Below are 22,198 nucleotides of genomic sequence, written 5' to 3' on the forward strand. Positions count from 1 at the left end.
GAGACACTGGGTTCCGCGGAACCCTTACAAATTTTTATTATAGACTCCCATACCACCATAATACCCGATTTATTAACACTTTTGAATATTGAACTTTTAGTCTGAAACGTTGAAATGATTATAATATCAGATTAATCAGTACAATGTTGCAATATTACATTTTGGACAAAAACAACAATCATAAAAAAGATATGTAAACCAAATAAGAAATTGTGACATTTATCACCAATATGTTATTATTATTCTGAATAAATAGTGATCAAATGTATAAATTATGCTGAAAGGTCAAAGATCCTGGAAACTATAACATTACGCAATATATTAGAAAATTGCTATTCTTCACAATAAACATACGATTTCTGAATGAGAAATGTTACAAATAAATGTTTATTCGCATGAGAGAGTCTTGTTAATTTTAACTTTGAAAAATATAGAGAAAAAGTGAGATTGATGTGAAAATCAGTGAATTTATAAGTACGTGATACGGTCTTTGGCGTGTTCATCTCACGGTCCGCTGACCATTGGTGCCTTGTGAGAAGTAGGACTTAGACAAGGGTGCCAGGTTAGTCAACTTATATATGTAAGATAAAGTTTTTTTTATATTTACAAAATAGAAATAATTCAAGTCATCATAATGAAATTGTAAACAAAATTTTAACAAAACACAATATGTTAAATAGAACATAATGATTGAACAGGCGTTACTATTCTTGTTGTTTTTGGTTAAATAATCAGATTTCTTTTTAAATTGTAAAACTTGTTTTTCTAAACACTTAATTATCAATTCTCCCATGAAATGTTGACTGTAGACTGTTTTGGGCGTTTGGAGGTCTTTTAAATGCTGTGCGTGTTAATTCATCAGACACTTTCCACACGTTAGCCTCATGAACGTCCCCATCAAAGGTTAATTGAATAATCAAGCAGCTTCAATAATCGTTTTCAGCACGTGCGATGTCCTCTTTCTCGTCTGAAAAGGGATAAATGTTGTGTAGACTGGTATATATATTTAAATATTGAAAAGTTATAAATGTTGCCCACGCTAGTAAAACCGATAGGAAGCTATGGAGAACGTTTTTGAACATATTGATCTTTTAATAGACAAAATGTGAATATTCATATTGAATATAAATATTTGGTGCATATTCAGCATTAATTTTTTGTTAGATAGATACTGAATTTGTTATTTGAAAAATATGTCAGAAGTCAAAATAAAGTACAACAGATGTTGCAAAAACCAAATACATTCCCACATTAAAACTGAAAACTTGGGCACAGCAATTGTAACCAATACGATGTTTAAGTTTATACTGTAAATACTTGATTTCGTAGGAAATCACGCACATTGCTCATTAATTTTATATGTAATATATTAGGACAACCAAATTTGAGAGACAAAACTAACGATGAAGATTTTACATCACTAGATGTAGATTTCGACAACTAATTAGTATTGGGGTGATAATCAAGTTTAAAATATTTGAAAGTTTCAATTGTACTTAAACGCTGAGAAGATGCATATGTCCTTTTGAACTGCTTGTGAAGTTTTTATTCTCCGAGGGTATCACTAGCCGAGTAGTCAACACTTCTGTGTTGACAAATATATCATTGATATGGTCATACTTATAGATAAACTGTTGACAAAATTCTTTTTTTTGAAATACTAACGCTCTTCTACATCAGGAATAGTTTACCCGTAGCCGTATTTAGCGGAGCTTTCGATATTTTTGGTCCTCAATACTCTCCAGCTTCGTACTTGATTTGGGCTTTTGAACTGTTTTGAATTCGAGCGTCATTGGATGAGTCTTTTGTAGACAAAACGCGCGTCTGTCGTAAATACAAAATTTCAATCTTGGTACTATGAAGAGTTTATCTTTGTCAATAGAATGGAACAAATGGTCATACAAGTCAGCGGTTTAGCTAGCTATGAAACCAGATTTAATCCGCCATTTCCTATATAAAAAAGTGCCTGTACCAAGTCAGTAATATGACAGGTGTTATCTATTTGTTTGATGAGTTTGAGCTTTAGGTTTTGCCATTTGATTATGGAATTCCCTTTTTGAATTTTCCTCGGGTGTTCAGTATTTATGTGATTTAGATTTTGCTATGACTCCTTCTTTATCATTTTACGAAAACATGGATAGAAGAAACAAAGAGAAACGAAACTACACGCACCTGTTCTTTGGCAATTTTTCGATTTCTTTCACTAAATTATTCGTTATTACTAAATTAATTTGAGAATTGAATTCAGTTATCTTTTGGATACGTCTCAATTGAATCGAATATCAAATATGTTAAACTTAGAGGCATTTTAAAAAGGTACACTGATTTGTCTGTAGCAAGTCAGGAATATGACAGTTGTTGTCAATTCGTTTGGTGTATTTGAGCTTTTGATTTCACCATTTGATTAAATACTTTTATTATTTTACTTTTTTTTTGGCAAGAAATTCGAAAATCGGTGAATTTCTGTAAAATAAGACTCCGTACAAAATTACAAATTCAATATATAATATGTGTTATATTAATGAGTTCAAAATACATAAAAAAAACATTAAGTAAGTAGCTCAAAAATTGAAGAAAAAAGATGAATATTATTTGTATAATTTTAACATGATTGTATGATTTTAAAACAATTATTACATAGTTTGTTTCGCGCGAATTCTAGACTGAAGTCATACATGATAGAGTACCGTCCTAGAATACGGGAGAATTAATCATGTTGGAAGTTTAGACTTGTTCATATTTTTAGTTATTAGGAGTCTACTATTTATTACCGTCATATTTTACGACAATTTTTGTTTTATTCCCATTCATTCTGTCATCTATGAGGGAAATAGAATTACACAAATGGCCAATGAACTCACAACCTTAGTATTTATTTTTGTTCAGAGGAGATCATGTTCCTTATTTAGTTTTAGTTGTCTGGGCATTTTTGTCATCTTCCTTTTTTTGTCAGGTGATAATGTTTCTTTGACCATTATTTATTTTATCTTCTCCCTCGTAAACATATGTTTACACAGGGGGGACAACTGACTTTCTCCTACCTATATAATTTCCTGAAGTATATAACCTTTATTCTATTACAGAAATCTATGCATAGGTACTAAAGCTTATAAGAATGCTATGTGTTTGTAACAAAGTATATTTAGGAACTCCATGTGTATGTCTGGTAGCACATTTTTGACTTCTAGACTTCTATGTATAGGTCTCATGGCATATTTAGAACATCATTGTGCAGGTCCTGTTATCTTTTTGGAAATTAAATGTGAAGGTTATTTCGCATATCCCAGAATTTTATGTGTAGGTTTTGTGTCATATTTAGGGATTCTGCGTGTACGTCTTGTGGCATATTGGTGATTTTTATTTGTAAGTGTTGTGTAATCAATGTCATTTGTGTGAAGGGATTGTGGTATAATTAGTATTTTTATGTGTAAGTCTTGCATTCTATCATATTTATGATTTCTATATGTAGAATTTGTGGCATATTTAGAAATAAAAGGTTTAGGTCTTGTGGCATATTTATGATATCTATCAGTATGTCATGTAGCATATGATATGCGATGATTTCTATGTAGAGGTCTCTTGGAATATGTATGATTTCCATGTGTAGGTCTTATGGCATATTATGATTTCTATATGTAGGTCTTGTGGTATATTATGATTTCCATATGTAGGTCTTGTGGTATATTATGATTTCCATGTGTAGGTCATGTGGTATATTATGATTTCCATATGTAGGTCTTGTGGTATATTATGATTTCCATGTGAAGGTCTTGTTGTATATTTTGATTTCCATGTGTAGGTCTTGTGGTATATAATGATTTCCATGTGTAGGTCATGTGATATATTATGATTTCCATGTGTAGGTCATGTGGTATATTATGATTTCCATATGTAGGTCTTGTGGTATAGTATGATTTCCAGGTGTAGGTCTTGTGGTATTTTATGATTTCCATGTGTAGTTCATGTGGTATATTATGATTTCCATGTGTAGTTCATGTGGTATATTATGATTTCCATGTGTAGGTCTTGTATTATATTATGATTTCCATGTGTAGGTCTTGTGGTATATTATGATTTCCATGTGTAGGTCTTGTGGTATATTATGATTTCCATGTGAAGGTCTAATGGTATATTATGATTTCCATGTGTAGGTCTTGTATTATATTATGATTTCAATGTGTAGGTCTTGTGGTATATTATGATTTCCATGTGTAGGTCTTGTGGTAAATTATGATTTTCATGTGTAGGTCTTGTGGTATATTATGATTTTACTGTGTAGGTTTTAAGGCGTATAAAATGTCTGTGTGTACGTCTTCGGGCATCATTTCGATTTCTTTCGATATATATTATGGCATATTTAGATTTCTGTGTTGTTTTATATGTACTCTCAAAAATATATTTTAAACATCTTTAAAACCTGCAGGAAGAAAGGCATGCTCCAGATATTTTGAGTATGCTCTTTTTTATATCACACATTCATATATATACATACATATATCTAATTTCTATGGGTAGGTCTTTTGAATTGGCATATGACGGGGTCTGGTTGCATTTTCCAGAATTTCAATCAGTAAGTCTTGTAGCATATCTTGTGGCCTGACATTAAGGTTTCTATCAGATGGTCTTGTGGCATTTATAATGATTTCTGTGTGTAAGTCTTGTGGCATATTTATGACTTCTATATATAGGTCTTGTGGCATAGTTGTGATTGTAGGCCTTGATGCATTTTAAGAATGTCTGTGGATAGCTCTTTTGGCATATTTGAGATTCCTATGATTCTATCGATAGATTTTGTGGCTTATTTATGATTTATATGTGTAGGTATTTGTGGGATATTTATAAGTGCCATGTGTAAGTCTTTTTCTTTCGTAAATTTACGGTCTTTTGGCATTTTTAAGAATTTCAATCATTAGGTCATTTAGCATATGATGATATAATTTCTTTATGAAAGTCGTGTAGCCTGATGTTAGGAATTTCTACCAGAAGGTCTTGAGGCACATTTATCGTTGCTATTTGTAGGTCTTGCAGCACATTTATCGTTTCTATGTGTAGGTCTTTAGACACATTCATCGTTTCTATATGTAGGTCTTGCAGCACATTTATCGTTTCTATGTGTAGGTCTTGAGGTACATTTATCGTTTCTATGTGTAGGTCTTCAGGCACATTTATCGTTTCTATGCGTAATTCTTGCAGCACATTTATCGTTTCTATGTGTAGGTCTTATGAGTTTAGTGTGTAGGTCTTGGGACATTTTTAAGATTTATATGTGAAAGTCTTCTTTTTGTTTTAGGATTGTGGTCGAATATTTTGTTTATCAAACCAAAAAATCATTGAGGAGTTTTGTGTTGTTTTTTTTCTTTTCTAATGAACATGTTGTATGATGCACACAATGTAACTTTTATTTCATTTTTTAAAATCTGCCATAACCATTAAAAAGTTAGAAATAATAATAAAAAAAACTATATTAGAATACAAAACGAAATTATTGATATTTCACACCTTTATCCCACTTTTCAAGAATTGTCCAATTTAGAAAACATGTAGTGATTGAGGGGATAAGTTAACCATTATATTATATATCTGACTGATCTGACAACACGACAAAATACTTCTTTATTTCCTTTGATGTTAATCAATTATTATGTCACCTTAAGCAAAACATATAATTAGAAAATGTATAATAAAGACCATTATAGCCATTGATGCGTCCATATGTGTATCATGAAGACAATTTATTGAAGTCATAGAAAAATACAGTCATATAATTAATCAATATACCACGAGAAACATTGTAATATATTTCTCATATATTTTAACATGTTTAAGATCAAAGAACATTAAATGGATAATGTGAAGGATAAATTAGGTACCAATATAGTCACATTGAACTGAAATTGAAAGGAAATTTCATTTAACTGTTTGAATAATAAAAATCCTCAAAACGTTTCAACAATTGAACAGAATGTACTGAAAATATGCCAAAATTAAAATATAATAAGAATTATCTTGAAAATGTGTGTTTTACAAGATATATATCCTTTTAAATGAATATATCCGTTTAAATGATTAAAGGGTCAGTGATCCCGTATTTATCATTCAAAGGGTGTCATTGATGAAAAAATCAACAAAACTCAAAGTAAACTTTTTGTGATCGTTTTAATCAAAGCCATAAAAGACTATTTATGGCGTTTTTCACTACCAAAATGGTAACAGATTGGTTAATACATCAACATACCAAGTCGGTGACCTAATGAATTTCATATCAATCAAAAGGGAATGTATGTAGCAAAACCTTGTCAGTTTTTTTAAGAAGTATAGGAATTGGTGTTGAGATTTTTTAGTTTAAAAGAATTGTTTCATGATTTCGCACATTTCATGTACACATTTACAGCTATTTTGTAAGAGTTTATGCAACAATATTTCTGAAAATAAAAGAACAAAAATGTATTACTTTACTTTTCTTTATTATCATACCGCAGATCTAAGCAAAATCATGAAAAATCTGTAATATGTGTAACTTGATTAAAGTCACATATCGAAGAAAATATCAAACATGTTTTTTTTTCTATTTTAAATATATAAAGTTAAATAGAAATAATGATGATATATCAAGACTGTTGTTAATATGAATCTGTATGATCCATCTATAAGATACCTGAAAGACACCTGACCTCGAACCAGTTTAGCTATTATTCTTTATTCTATGATGGTCTCTTTATTTCATATTTATCATTATGAAGTGCACTCTATTGAAGCTGGTAGCTAAATGTTTTTTTCTAAAACGTTTTTATATAGTATCTGTTGTATTTATTTTAATACCATTTACATTTTGTATAAAATATAGTTTGTTTATCTATATTTGATTTCACTTATTGAATAAGCACACTGTGCTAAAATCAAATTTTCATTGTTAACTAATCCAACAAGATTGTAGAGAAAGGAGGTTATACAATCAATGACTTAACTTAATCATGTTGTAAAGTAGTTAACCTATTCGTTTTGTTCAGAGGAGTAGTGTTTTGGTGGTTTGTGTAGTCTGTTGTGGCATGAATTCATGTATTTATCTATTGACATATGTAGAGAGAACGCGCGTCTGGCGTTTTAAATTATAAGCCTGGTACCTTTGATAACTAATTAGAGAATATCCATTTTGCCAAATATTGAGTTTTGAAAAAAAGTCTTTGACAGGTTATCATTTTTTTAAGCAGGAAAAGTATCTGGTGACCTTTTATCCGTTTAAAGCAAATCCAGAGGGGTGGGGGTAAATCCAGCTATTCGAGAACAGTTTGAGTCTACATAAATACTTTTCGAATATATGGCATACGCATACTTAACTGTTTCTGCAACAGTTAAGTATATTTATATCCTAGACGAATAATCATATCATCTACAAACGTGTGCCTTTTGCACTTCAACAATTTGCCTTTGTTTTGCATACATCCATCACACTGTATTCTTATAATTGTTTCAGCTTTTTTTTCCAAAACCAGTATTTTTAACAACTGTTTCTTTCTATTTTCCCCTGAATATGGTTAATGACAGCGGTATATGATACGTAATTGGGTCAATTTTTATAAACTACGACGAATGAAGTTAACTAATAATCGAATTTTGTAAATCAATCTGAAGGAGACAAATAAAACCAGTAAACAAAAACCTATAGGGAATTGCATGAACTCTCAACGGAGCGAGACGGGTGCGTCAACAGGGAATTCCTTCATACATACATTTCTCGTCATACGAACTCCATGAACATGTCCAAATCGATAGTAGGACACAATCGGTAAAATTAAGATCTTGGACTTAATAAGTTTAAAAACTGCTGTTAACAATTTTCAGAGAAACTATTAAAAAGTAACATCCAAATATATGTTTGAATCGCATAATGAACAACCAATGTCTTCTTTGTGTACACAAATAGTTTAATGGGTATGCTATCAAAGTCGTTTGTATAAGGTATCACGATTTAATGACATTGTCATCATCTAAAAAAAGTTATATGTAAGCAATAATACGTTACATGACTATTAATGAGCAAAGAAAGAATGTTGTGTCACTTTTTTTCAATACTTTTTTTTTTTATAGTTTTGGATGCTGGATCCTAATTGTTGGCATAAGTACTATGAAAATATATATTTTACTATCAAATAAAACTCTTTTTTTATTGGTGCCTTTGTCAGATTAATTGTATGTTTGATTTCATTTTTAGTCAATTATTTTGGTATGTCTGTGATGTCTGTTTGAACAGATTTAGCTGCTGAATGCCAATTATTGTCACATGTACTATTTATGTCTGTTCACCCAATTTTGTAAATTTAACGGAACTACAAACAACTGTCACACACGGTTAACATAGCTTTCATCTTTCAGTTTAAGGTGGTAGACCTTGGTTCAGGAAGATAAAATTGAGAATGGAAATGGGGAATGTGTCAAAGAGACAACAACCCGACCATTAGATAACTCTTTACATCAGTAATGTGTTTGTAAAAATCAAGCTTCATCAACGTATTTTAAGCATTTACCTAATACAGATTGAAAATAATCTATGTAACATAACAGCTTAGAATATATTACTGAAAATGGTTGACACAAACGTACTGATGATTTTAAGAGTTATTTCCCTTTACCAAGGTCTACCTCCTTAAATCAACAATTTTCTTCCTAAAATGTCTGTACCGAGTCAGGAATATACATTTTGTATCTGTTGTTTTCCGTTCGTTTCATTTGTTGATATAGTCTAGTGTCTGATTTGTTCATGTCAAAGAACTTCTGCCTTTTTGAATTGAACTTGAATTTCGGTATTTTTCTAAATACGTTTCTCATATATAAATGAATGAGATAAATTATAGACATCTATATGACAACCAAGCATAAATAAAAGAAAGACATCTGTATGTCAGCATTCACTCTTTAACAATACAAAAATGGTGGGGTCTTTATATCGACTTCACCATTTTGTAAAATAACATCATTGTTCAAATGTTTATGTTTAGAGCTACATGACAATTTTCTGAATTTGCAGATATTCACGAAAAGACCTTTAATTACAGGATACAAAATAATCTTGAACAGCTTGTTCGTCCGAACCTGTTATTCTAAATATTTAAGAACTAATTTATCAGTTACCCGTTGCCTGCATTCTAGACACAACAGGTATTAATACAAGTTCAAATCAAACTTATGTTAAATCTGTGGATGTTCTCAAATCCAATTTTATATTCTATGTCTACGTCATTAAGTTTGACATCATATAAGTTATTATGATAAAAAAAAAATAACCGCCCCAATGTGATTACAAACCATATAATAGAGGATTTACGACTCCTAATTATTGTCAAGAATATGTAAATGTAAGTCTGCTAACTATTTGGAAAATACAGACTTTAAATTACAATTTGTAACAACAGTTATAAAGAATTCATGTCAATTTAAAAAAAAAGGCCTTTTATTTTTTATGAGTGTTTTTCCAATATATTCGAAACAGTTTTTCTCTCCAAATATTACAACTAATCCAGTAAAATTTAAAGAATCAAAGTGAGATAACATAATTTGCAACTTTGGTCTGTGGGATGTTGAAAACATCATATTTTCAATTTAAACCGCTATATCCATAAGGAGGACTATTATTTCGTTCCTTGAATTTGAAAATTATAAAGCGTTATAATTTTATATAATACAGCATCCATCAGATGTAACTAAGACATATCTCTATTGAAAATAAGTTTTTGTTCAGTTTTTTTTTATATGTTGCCATTGCTTAATACTTTTGAGTATCAAGTCAAGGGAGCCAAGGTTCTGTGTTGAAGGCCGTTCCTTCACCTGTAATGGTTTACTTTGAAAAATTGTGCTCTTTGGTCTTTAATGGTTTACTTTGACAAATTGTGTTATTTGGTTTGCGATGGTTTACTTTTACAAATTTTGTTTTTTGACCTATAATGGTTTACTTTTACAATTTTTTTTCTTTGACCTATAATGGTTTACTTTTACAAATTGTGACTTGAATGGAGAGTTCTCTCCTTGGCACTCATATCACATCTTCTTATATTTATTGTCCATGCTTTTTTTTAAAACATGTTAGGTTGTAAGATGAAAGGGGAATGAACAAACTATAGTTCATTTTGTATACTCATTCATATTGTAAATTATTTTTGCGTGATACCGCATTGTTAGTATTTGAAAATTGTTGGCAGTAACCGCAGAAATTCTTTGATTTATTATTATATATACATTTAATTAATGATTCTTACCTGTATTTTAGTTATCTATTATACGTTACCAGTACAAAGTTAAGTACTTCTTTGAACAATCATCTCGTGTTAAATATGTGCCATGGTGAATTTCTGTTATCTTGACTTTTAGTTTTGTTATATGCTTTGTCCATATTCATTTTTTTGTGTTTCTCTGTTGACACATAATTTTTTTTTTTATAGTGATTAAGGTTGTGAAAAAAATATTGACTGATGTTTGAAATGTTCACCAATTATAAAAAAAGAAGACGTTATCAATTATGTCTGTTTGTTTTTGTTCACACATTTTTGTCAATATAATGGAATTTTGTGCAGCTGTAAAAGTGAGAGGTTTAGCTAAATATAAAACAGGTTTCATCCATAATTTTCTACATTTAAGGAATGCCTGTAATATTTTTTCTGTCTATGAAGAAATAACATAAAAAATTTGATGCACACTGAATAACGCGCGTAGCGGGTTATTTAAGTGTGCACCACATTTTTTATGTTATTTCGAATAGGCAGAAATAATATTACAGTCATTTCTTATAATTCTAAATTCCATTTTAAACCGTAGAAAACTATGAAAATAATGTTGATGACGTCACGGTCTCATGAGTAAATTATGTCTATGGGCCGATTACAAAATAACGTCAGGCAATCAGAAGACGCGTTACATCCAAAATTAAATTATAAGAAAATGTCTATAAAAATCAGGAGTATGACAATTGTTTGATTTCGTTTTATAGGTTTTGGTGTGCAATTAAAGATAGTTGTCTATTAGAATTCGCTGTCATAAAATATAGAAATCATTTCGAATTGATGAACAAATCTCCCCAATGTATAGATCTGTTTCATTGTCTAGGTTTGTGTGCACTATTGGAACGTTAAGGTTTTATAAGGATTTTAATATTTTCATTGTAAAGTATTAAAGATGTTGTTTCTTGTGTTTCTTGTGTAATTTTATTTGTCTGTTCGTCTTTTTCATTGTCAGTTAATGTTCGATTTATGAGTTTGACTGTTCCTCTGGTATCTTTCGCCCCTCTTTTGGTAAAGTATTAAATAATTTGGCCTCGGCGAGTAAACTTTTATTATCAAAACGACCATCTGGTGCATTAAAATTTGTACTGTTAATGTTATTTGCCCACTAGTATTTTTAAGATTGAATATAAAATTATTTAACGATTGAAGCTATTGTCACGTGACTGTTACATATGCTATTTATCACGTGGCTATACATGATTGACTGCGTTCATAGTAATACATAATAAGTTAATAGATGTCTTTCTGAAGAAAAAATACCCTAATAAAAAGTGAACCCTTGATATTTGAACACAACAAATGCATATGTTTCTATAGGAAATGATTTATTCCTATTGGAAAACACATGTTCCTATTGGAATACAGGCTTTACACTTTATTCCGTTAGGAAAACAATGTTCAAAAATGCTTCTTTCGTTCGGAAAAGATATTATAAGATAACTTCTATTCTATAAAGTTATGAATGTAACAATTTAGAATGCTTTGAAGTCATTGCTGTTCCTTACAATATTAAAGTGAGATGCTTCCTACTTGATGTTCGCGTGTTTCTGTTGTTATGTTGTTTTCTGTTGTTTTCCCCTTATAGTCGATGTGTTTCCCTGATTTGTGTTCGCTTGATCGATTTATTACTATTGAACAGTCTTTATTTATATATGCACTTATAGTGTTAAGGTGGTATGGATGTCTTACTCCATCTTGGATTGTAAAAAAACAGAGAACCAAATGTCCATATTTTCTATCAAGTTAGCAAAATGGGATGCAGGAATGCAGATATTTAATTTGATTTTCATTTAAAAGAACCAATTTATAAGAATATAACATACAAAATTAATACTTTTGCAAATGTTTATTAGTTTTAGTTGTTTTAAAAACAAAAAGAAGGCATTTTAAGGGGAGGTAACTCTAAAACAGTGCATTTTCTGAAGGATTCTACATGAAATTTTCCTATTTTGTATTTTAGCCGGAAAAAAACGTACGGTGACTCTATCTTTTCTTTTGATATTCTCAAAGCATTGTCTGAAAGCTATCTTTTCCTTAAGTATTTAACAATTCTATCATTTTGTTTAGTTTCTAATCACAAAATGGTGTTTTTTCCTGTATAATCCATACAAAATTTGTCATTTTGTCACGTCCTGTAGCTTGAGAAAATGCACGGTGACCTACCATTTTTATTATATTTTTCATATGTCAATAGATAATAAGTTTTGGCAAATTATGAACAAATTTTATCATTTTTATTTTAGACTCCCATACCACCTTAAGGGTTAAAATATGCTGCCTTTATTTATTCATTTTTATTCAAGGAGTAAAATCTTGTTAATGAAAGTAAAGTTAAGGTTTCATATCTCATTTGTATAACTTATAAAGACATGCTTTCCGTTTTTAATTTTACTCGGAGTTCAGTATTTTCGCAATTTTACTTTTTATAATAACTGTTTCTCAGTTTAGTAACTTATTGATATACGGAGTAGGATTTTGTCCATTAAAACTCAAGAAAAACCTCACATTCCGTTACAAGCAGGTTCAAATATGTGTACTTAACATATTGTACATTTCACAATTTAATACACCTACCCGCTTTTTATTTGCAAAAATGCTTGAAATTTCTGGTTTTATGCGTTAACCCTCATTCCAAATTTCTCGGATAAAAGATTCCCAACAGTAATACATGTATGTAAGATATTGTTAAGTTACGATGTCAAGAAGTATACATCTTTATTGATACAACGATCCTTAACTTTAATTAGATACTAGTAAAGATGACGTAAAAGTTCTTGTGTATGGGAAGTGTGGACGGACAAACAAAGAGAAAATTCATGCTATACATTCCGTCGTTTCAATTAGCAGGAGTATAATCAGAGTTGACTGTGATATATAACCATCATGCATTATTGTACCAATGGATATATAACCATCATGCATTATTGTACCAATAGTTATCAAAAGTACCAGGATTATAATTTAGTACGCCAGACGCGCGTTAAGTCTACATAAGACTCATCAGTGACGCTCAAATCAAAAATATTTATAAACCCAAACAAGTACAAGGTTGAAGAGCATTGAGGATCCAAAATTCCAAAAAGTTGTGCCAAATACGGCTAAGGTAATCTATGCATGGATATATAACCATCATGTATTATTGTACCAATTGATATATAACCATCATGCATTATTGTACCAATGGATATATAACCATCATGTATTATTGTACCAATTGATATATAACCATCATGCATTATTGTACAAATGGATATATAACCATCATGCATTATTGTACCAATGTTTTTGCTCACAACATATAGTAAAAGGTGCACTTTAGACAAAAACAGGCTAGATAGCAAAACATATTTAATCATTTGTGACTTTCAAAACTAAGAGTAACAGACTAGCAATATTTATTCTATTCCCTGGACAACAAATAGCTTACAGCTGACAAAATATTCCTTTTTACTAAAATGTTCATTTAACGATTTAGGAACATTTAGCATTATTTTTTAATTGCAAAACATTTTTTTTCTTCAGTACCCGGTCCACAAAAGACCGGGTTGTTGTGTCCATTATATATATTCACATCTCCGTTTATTGTATCAACATTTTGTTAAATGATACTTATTTGTTTTTTTGTTTTAACATGACTTTTTTTAACAAGAAAGGATAGGCAAATTATCTTTTGAAAATAATATTTAAGTACACAAAAAACTACTTGGATATCATTAGCAGTGTATGATGTTGCATATAGGTGTTGTCTTCTTGACATGTGTACCTGATGACAAACATAGATTAGGTTATAATATCTTACTTATTAACTTTTATGTGACTTTGACACCTTTCTGGCAAAAGCCTTAAACTTTAATAACAACTAATATGAAATCACATGAACTATTGTTTCATTCATTCAAAAGATGTGTTTGTTTGTTTTATTTCCTTATTTCTATATCATTGCTTATTATGTCCACCAATTTTTATCAATGCATCTTAATCTTAAAAAAATATATGCGTATATCTAGCGCTTAATAAACAAGCTGTTGTAATTTCTGAGAACCTTGACGCATGCCTTCATATGTAAATCATTATTATTGTATACTGAAAACAATGGACAAATTGATTCAAACAACAAACATAAAGAACCCGTTTTTATGATGTATAGTATCATTATTTCTAAAAAAAAAATAGACAAGGAAAGTACAGTGTCATAAGAAGGGTAAACATTTCAGAGATGACAATAGGTCCTTGGTATAGAATTCGTTCTGTATGATTAAAGAAAATTATAGTACAATGTCATTAAACAGATGGAAAAACATTTTAAAGATGACAATAGGTCATTGGTTTAGAATTAGTTCTTTGTGATTAAAGACATGTATAGTACAATGTCATTAAAAAGATGGATAAACATTTCAAAGATAGCAATATGTCCTTGGTATAGAATTAGTTCTTTGAGATTAAAGACATGTATAGTACAATGTCATTAAACATATAGATACACATTTTAAAGATGACAATAGGTCATTGGTATAGATTAAGCTCTTTGTGATTAAAGACATGTATAGTAGAATGTCATTACACAGAGGGACAAACATTTCAAAGATGACAATAGGTCCTTGGTATATAACTAGTTCTTTGAGATTTAAGACATGTATAGTACAATGTCATTACACAGAGGGACAAACATTTCAAAGATGACAATAGGTCCTTGGTATAGAATTAGTTCTTTGTGATTGAAGACATGTATAGTACAATGTCATTACACAGATGGACAAACGTTTTAAAGATGACAATAGGTCATTGGTATAGAATTAGGTCTTTGTGATTAAAGACATGCATAGTACAATGTCATTAAACAGATGGACAAACATTTTAAAGATGACAATAGGTCACTGGTATAGAATTAGGTCTTTGTGATTAAAGACATGCATAGTACAATGTCATTAAACAGATGGATAAACATTTCAAAGATGACAATAGGTCCTTGGTATATAATTAGTTCTTTGTGATTAAAGCCATGTATAGTACAATGTGTTTACAAAGATGGACAATTATCTTACCTCCTATACATTTCTAGGAATGTGATTGGTTAAAAGCGCCCTAATGGAGACCGTGTATGTTTGATATTAGGTAGTAGGGAGGCAGGGCTTATCTCATACACGGTTAGTAGAGGAGTTAATTCCCTTTATATTCCATAAAAGGTAGTAGCGAGGCGGGGCTTATTTCATACACGGTTAGTAGTGGTGTTACGTCCCTTTATAAAAACAAAACGGTACTGAGAAAAAAATCGTAAAGGTTTCAACAGAAGAAGAAATTGATGATTAAGAGTGAAATAAATTCATATAACACATTTAATCCTCACAAGTTGTTATTGTCGGTATCTGTTTTAGTAGGATCATTGGAAGTAGTTTCTTAATGCTAACAGTATTGAGGACTTGCTCATTTTGATAGGTCTAAATTTCACACGTTAAGATAGTCGGTAAGATAAATTCGTTACATAGTGTGCTAGTTACCTAATACGGTATATATGGGGTCAGTGAATTCCATATGGGGACTCGAGCTTTACTAAAAGGAATTTTACACGTATATAAGATATTTTAAGGTATACGTATACGGATTCGAGCTTTACTGACCCCATATATACCGTATTAGGTCACTAGCACACTATGTAACTAATAATATTTCAAAGATGAAAATAGGTCATTGGTATAGAATTAGTTTTTTGTGATTAAAGACATGTATAGTAGCCTCTGGGTGCGGGAGTTTCTCGCTACATTGAAGACCAATTGGAGGCTTTCGGGTGTTGTCTGCTCTATGGCTGGGTTGTTATCGCTTTGACACATTCCCCATTTCCAATCTCAATTTTATTTACAATGTCATTAGACAGATGGATAAACATTTAGATATGACCCTAGGGTTTTGTATATGTTCCAGACCATATGAGTATTTGGAAATTACGCGTGCGATCCGGACCGTATACGTATACTCGTCCGGTTTGACCATACGCGTACGGTCGGACTGTATGAGTATACGCGTATGTTCCAGTACGAGCTAACCATACATGTGATTGAATCATATGGGTTATATTTAAACAATTTATCACAATCTTTATTTTAAGTTTTACAATTTGTTATTATTACAATTAGACGGATAAACTGAACAAACAAACAATTGAAATTTAAGATTTGTTTAATTGTATATCTGAATCCTATTTTGGTACACTCGCCATAAGTGACACTTGCTAAAACAAGTAACGTAATATTTTATACATTTAAAAATGTACATATTTGGAGTTCATGCATGTTCCTTTGCATTTGCATTTTTCGCAAAGTTGCTAAACATTCTAAAACAACTGCCCTCCCAGATTATGTTTACTTCAGATATCTTCAATTTCAGTGATAATATTTCTATTAATATAAAACTGATCGACATGCTAAATACAAGAGATTAACATAGTTGATTAGCGAGATTGTTTTAAATAGTTAGAATATAAAGTTTTTATTTTGACTTTTTTTTTATATTAATTTGAGAGTAAAGTTATGTTGATCTGTAATATGCATTTGTATCTAATAAACCTGACCAACTTCTTGATATTAGTCGTACAGTACGCGTACGGTCCGACCGTATGAGTATTTTAAAAAGTACGCATACGGTCCAGTCCATACGCGTGCGGTCCAAATAATCATACGGTCTGGAACATATATAATTAGTTTTTTTGTTATTTAAAACATGTTTAGTACAATTTTATTAGTTAGATGGATAAACATTCATTTATATAGAATGGTATACAATTGGTTGAATTTTGTTGTCAACTTTAACCTTTTTAGATGACATTAGTAGTGTTAAAGGTAGAGTTAACAATAACGTAAACATTTACGCTTTATATAGTCACAAGATACCATGTGATAATAGCCAGGTCGCGCATCTGGTGCAAAAAAATTGGTACCGTTAATTTTATTACTACCACTGGGTCGATGCCTCTGCTGGTGGACTATAAGTCCCCGAGGGTATCACCAGCCCAGTAGCCAGTACTTCGGTACTGGCATGAAAATACGGATTTTTTTGTGTTAAAATTTGCTGTTACAAAATATTAGAAATTATTTTAAATTAAGGAATGTATCTCCCTCATGCAAAGCTCTGATTCCTTTCACTGATTTGGCTATACAATTTGGACCTTTTGAATTATAGCTCTTCATCTTTTATATAAGCTTTGGATTTCAAATATTTTGGCCACGAGCATCACTGAAGAGACATGTATTGTCGAAATGCGCATCTGGTGCAAGAAAATTGGTACCGTTAATTTTATTATCCTCTATCATCTAATACCCCTAATAATAACAAGGTCAGATACCAGATTTAAGTAGCAAGCCAACATGTATCCTTCAATATCAAATACCCCTAATAATATCAAGACCAGATACCATGTTTTAATAGCTAGCCAACTTTTTTCCTCCATTATCAAATACCCCAAATGATAACAAGGTTGGATACGAGGTTTAAATAGCTAGCCAATATTTATCCTCCATTATCAAATCCCCCTAATAATAACAAGGGCGGATACCAGGTTTAAATAGCAAGCCAACATTTATCCTCCGTTATCAAGTACCCCTAATAATAACAAGGTCGGTTACCAGGTTTAAATAGCAAGCCAACATTTTTCCTACATTATAAAATACCCCTAATAATAACAAGGTCGGAAACCAGGTTTAAATAGCAAGCCAACATTTATCCTCCATTATTAAATACCCCTAATAACAACAAGGTCGGATACCAGGTTTAAATAGCAAGCCAACATTCATCCTCAATTATCAAATACCCTTCATAATAAAACGTTCGGATACCGGTTAAGTAAGAAAGCCAACCTTTATTCTTCACGTTCAAATACCCTCCATAACGACACGTTCTGATATAGCAAGCTAACATTCACCCTTCATTATGTCATGGTAAGATGTTTAAATAGCAAACCAACAAGAAATTTCACAATGACAAGTTTATACGGCAAGCCAACATAAACCATGCATGGTGGGAGACTGGATTTAGATAGCAAGCGAACATATAACCTTAATAATTACATATCCAGTTACCATGTTTAAATAGCAAGACAACATTTACTTTTTATAATAACATGGTCGGAGACTGGGTTTTGATAGCAAGCCATCATATACCATTCATAATGACAAGATCGGAAACCTGGTTTAGATAGCAAAAACGAACATATGACTCATATAAATGCAACGGAATATGAAAACAAGAAACACTTATATTAATCCGTCTCCCTTAACAAGCTGACAACATAAAGAGCATAGTATAAACAAACAAGACGACAATTGTAATTCATACAGTAAAATAAAATTGAGTCTAATAACAAAATACGATTAACGCATTGTGTTTTAGCTGTGAATACATATATTCACGAACATGATACACAAACAAATTAAGTTCAGTACCAAAGATTTCAATTTTAAATCTATAATGAGATTAAATTTCAACTCCTTCAGATAAATTCACTTTAGCTGGATTTGGCTTTCAATTTCATATCCCTTTTGGTCTTGTTGGTCTTCAGCTGTTTCAGTTGTTTACAGCCTTAATTGGCTTTTACATGTTTTGTCTTGGGTACTCCTTATGAAGATAAATCCAGGAAAGCGCATTGGTGGTATAGATTGTTAAAGTGGTGTTTTATTTTGTTTTAGATTAAAAAAAAAAAGCATAAAAAAACCAAAAGACTCCTTGTTTCAAAATATAGATAAAATTATTCAACCTTAAAAAATATGTTGCTTTTCCTCATCTCTGTGACTTCATTACATGAAAATAAGGTTTTTATATTAACATTTCCTGTTAGAGTAAAAATGGTATGCCCCCTAGTTAATCTATAATTTGAGCATTCTTTATATTAATAATCAACCATATTTACAACGGTTCAAAGGAACTATAGCATGTCTGTAAAAACATTTCCATTTAAGCATTTTAATAAGGTTTTAAGGAGTTTATATAAAAAGAGATTGCAGCAGACATCAGTTTCAAGATAATGCAACCTTGAAAAAGTCAGGAATATGACAGTTGTTATACATTCGTTTGATGTGTTTGAGCTTTTGATTTTTCCATTTGATTAGGGACTTTCCGTTTTGAATTTATTTTTTGAGTTCAGTATTTGTGTGATTTTACTTTTTAAATGTCATTTCAGGCCACATTAATATGTATCATTACTTTAATGTGGTTACAAAACGACATTTGCTGACCATTAAATGTTATTAATAACATATAAACGAAAGGCAATTCATGAATATAAGTTATTGAATTCGTGAAAAGCTCTATGACAAAACAAAAATCAAAAGAATAACAAAATCTATCAAACGTTTTACCGTAACTTTGTCAGAGGAAGAAGTTCATTTAAGGCCAACTTAGCAAGAGAAATCTCCGGCCAACTTTGCTTGAGGTAATAATTATTCTAAATTCAAATTTCGAGATGGAGTTGGAACCTTGGTTAAATTATCAGTTTCTCCTACTTTAGCAGCAATACACAAGATTCAACTGAATATGGAATAAACATTTCCCACCTCATTCGATATTCAAGAGATTCCAGCTGCTACTCGGACGTTATAAAACATCACCAGTATCTGAACAACAGAATTGAAGGACCAGGGTTATGTCAAAGAACAGCTCTTTTTTCTCTCTCTCAAAACGTTTATCGAAAGATACTAAGACCTTGTTATTCGTTATTCCGTATCAACTTCCCAAATAATACACGAGGGGTCCTGAAGTATAGATTCTAGGTTCTGACGGTTTTTATCTTATCTTAAAATTACGTGTACTAGTGTTCTTTTATTTGCCTTTGTAAATTATTACTGTAACTGTTTAGTCTATTTTTGTTTTGGTAATATCCATTTGACGTGGCTTGATACTTATATTGTCACGGAATAGAAGTTCCTTCATAATATAAGTTCCAAAGGGAAAAACTATACTGGAATATTATTTCCTCAGGAATAAATGTTACAGTAGATGTTCCTAACGGAATAAATAGTATAGAATATTTGTTCCATCAGGTACAGGTATTATGACATTGTTTATAATAAAGTTTCCACTGGAACTTCTGTTAGGTGGAACAAATATACGTTGACAATACCATGCTAAGGTAATTTTTTGTTTTGTTTTCGTTCGTCTTTGCTTATGTGCAGTGTCTATATACGCTTTTGTGTTTCTTTGTTGACATAAATGTTTGTATCTATAGTGATTATGGTTATTACATAATTGAAACGTCCACCAGCAGTGGCAATGACCCAGTGGTGTAAATAATTATCAAAGGTACTAGGCTTATAATTTGATACACAAGACGCCCGTTGCGTCTACATAAGACTCATCAGTGACGCTCAGATCAAAATAGTCATTAAGCCAAAGGAGTACAAAGTTAAAGAGCATTAAGGACCCAAAATTCATCAAAACCGGGTTCAATCCACAATTTTCTACATCAGAAAGGAATATGTCAGTTGTTATCCATTCGTTTGGTGTATTTGAGATTTTGAATTTGCCATTTTATAAACTTTTGGAGTTTGGAGTTCGTATGCATGATAGGACCGAAGCGTGACAGAAACTCATTTGTATAATGTATATATTTCAGGATGACTTTACAGAAACACATTTGGGTCATCACATTTATGTGTTACTGTCAACACATAACAAGAGGACTTAACAATGTACCAGTTGTCATGACTGTGCACAGTCTGGCAGATACAATCAGGGAACTCATCAACGAAGCCGCTAACGAAGTCAATATGCAGAGAAATATGATTATGATGGAAAGTAAGTTTTTAAATAGGCTGCTAACGGGGTCAAAATTCAAAGAAATATGATTATGATAGAAAGTAAGTTCTCAAGAAATATAAACAAGAGTTATTGAAGGGTTACTTGATGTCATTAAAATAGAATTGTATGCGACTCTCATACAAGCGAGAGGTTAAACTAGCTATAAATACAGTATCAATCGATTAATTTCTACATAGGGGAAATGTCTGTACCGGATTAGAAATATGACAATTGTTTCCATTTGTTTGATGTGTTTGAGGTTTTTATTTTGTCATTTGATAAGAACTTCCTTTTTTTATTTTCCTTGAAGTTTATTGTTTTACTTTTTAGGGATGTCAAAAGATCTGAAATTTAATACTCGGATACTCGGTCATGATACTCGAGTACTCGCAAGTACTCGAATGAATCTTAAAAGACTGAGACTGAGTCTAAGATGGGATGCAGTGTTTTTCATAAACTTTCATAAAAATATTAACGAAAGACAAACGTACTAGTCTACAAACACAGCTTGGTCCTCTGGTTTTTTTAAGTGTGTGTCAATTGAACAATGATTTACCGACCGCCGTTTCTACAAATAACATATCATAATAGCAATTATTGATTGTGTACGTGTTCATGAACCAAATTACAATAAAATCAAAAAATATTTGCATATAAAGTCCGACAGAGTAAACAATTTATGTATCATCTGTTATAATACGACTTGTCCATTAATTTGTCACAACAATATTGGACTTTAAATGAATTGTGCCTTTCCGTAATGCCCAGTCTTACTTCTTTTCTCGGTTTTGTTTGCACTGTCGTTTGTCTGATTTTCTTTTAATTTTAGCCAGTTCGTTGTCTTTATTTTCGATTTTTCGGTTTGAATATCGCTCTCGTACTTTTGCCTATCTTTAAATTGTAAATTAAAAAAAATTGGTGCCTTTTATAGCTTGTTGTTTGGTGTGAGCCAAGGCTCTGTGTTGAAGTCCGTACCTTGACCTATAATGGTTTACTTATATAAATTGTTATTTGGATGGAGAGTTGTCGCATTGGCACTCATACCAAATCTTCCTATATCTATAGATAAGTTTCAAATACAGAGTAATTAAATTGATTTTGATGTACATTTTATACCAATCACGTTTACATATAATTCGTGATTAACGAAC

The 22,198-nt window shown here is 31.1% G+C and overlaps 1 protein-coding gene across 2 annotated transcripts in view; it reads left to right on the forward strand.

Annotated features, from left to right (window-relative positions):
- Positions 1 to 404: 404 nt before the first annotated feature.
- Positions 405 to 22,198, forward strand: part of LOC134683912 (peroxidase-like protein) — a 56,356-nt gene continuing 34,562 nt past the window's right edge. The window contains exons 1-2 of one of the 2 annotated variants that reach the window (XM_063543218.1): positions 405 to 580; positions 20,863 to 21,044. In XM_063543218.1, coding sequence (XP_063399288.1) covers positions 579 to 580; positions 20,863 to 21,044 — 184 coding nt within the window. In that variant the 5' untranslated portion in view covers positions 405 to 578. The remainder of the gene's footprint in view (positions 581 to 20,862; positions 21,045 to 22,198) is intronic. The other variant, XM_063543219.1, reaches the window with a different exon arrangement.

This window comes from Mytilus trossulus, chromosome 9 (assembly GCF_036588685.1).
Source record: "Mytilus trossulus isolate FHL-02 chromosome 9, PNRI_Mtr1.1.1.hap1, whole genome shotgun sequence".
In the NCBI taxonomy this organism is placed as follows: Eukaryota; Metazoa; Mollusca; class Bivalvia; order Mytilida; family Mytilidae; genus Mytilus; species Mytilus trossulus.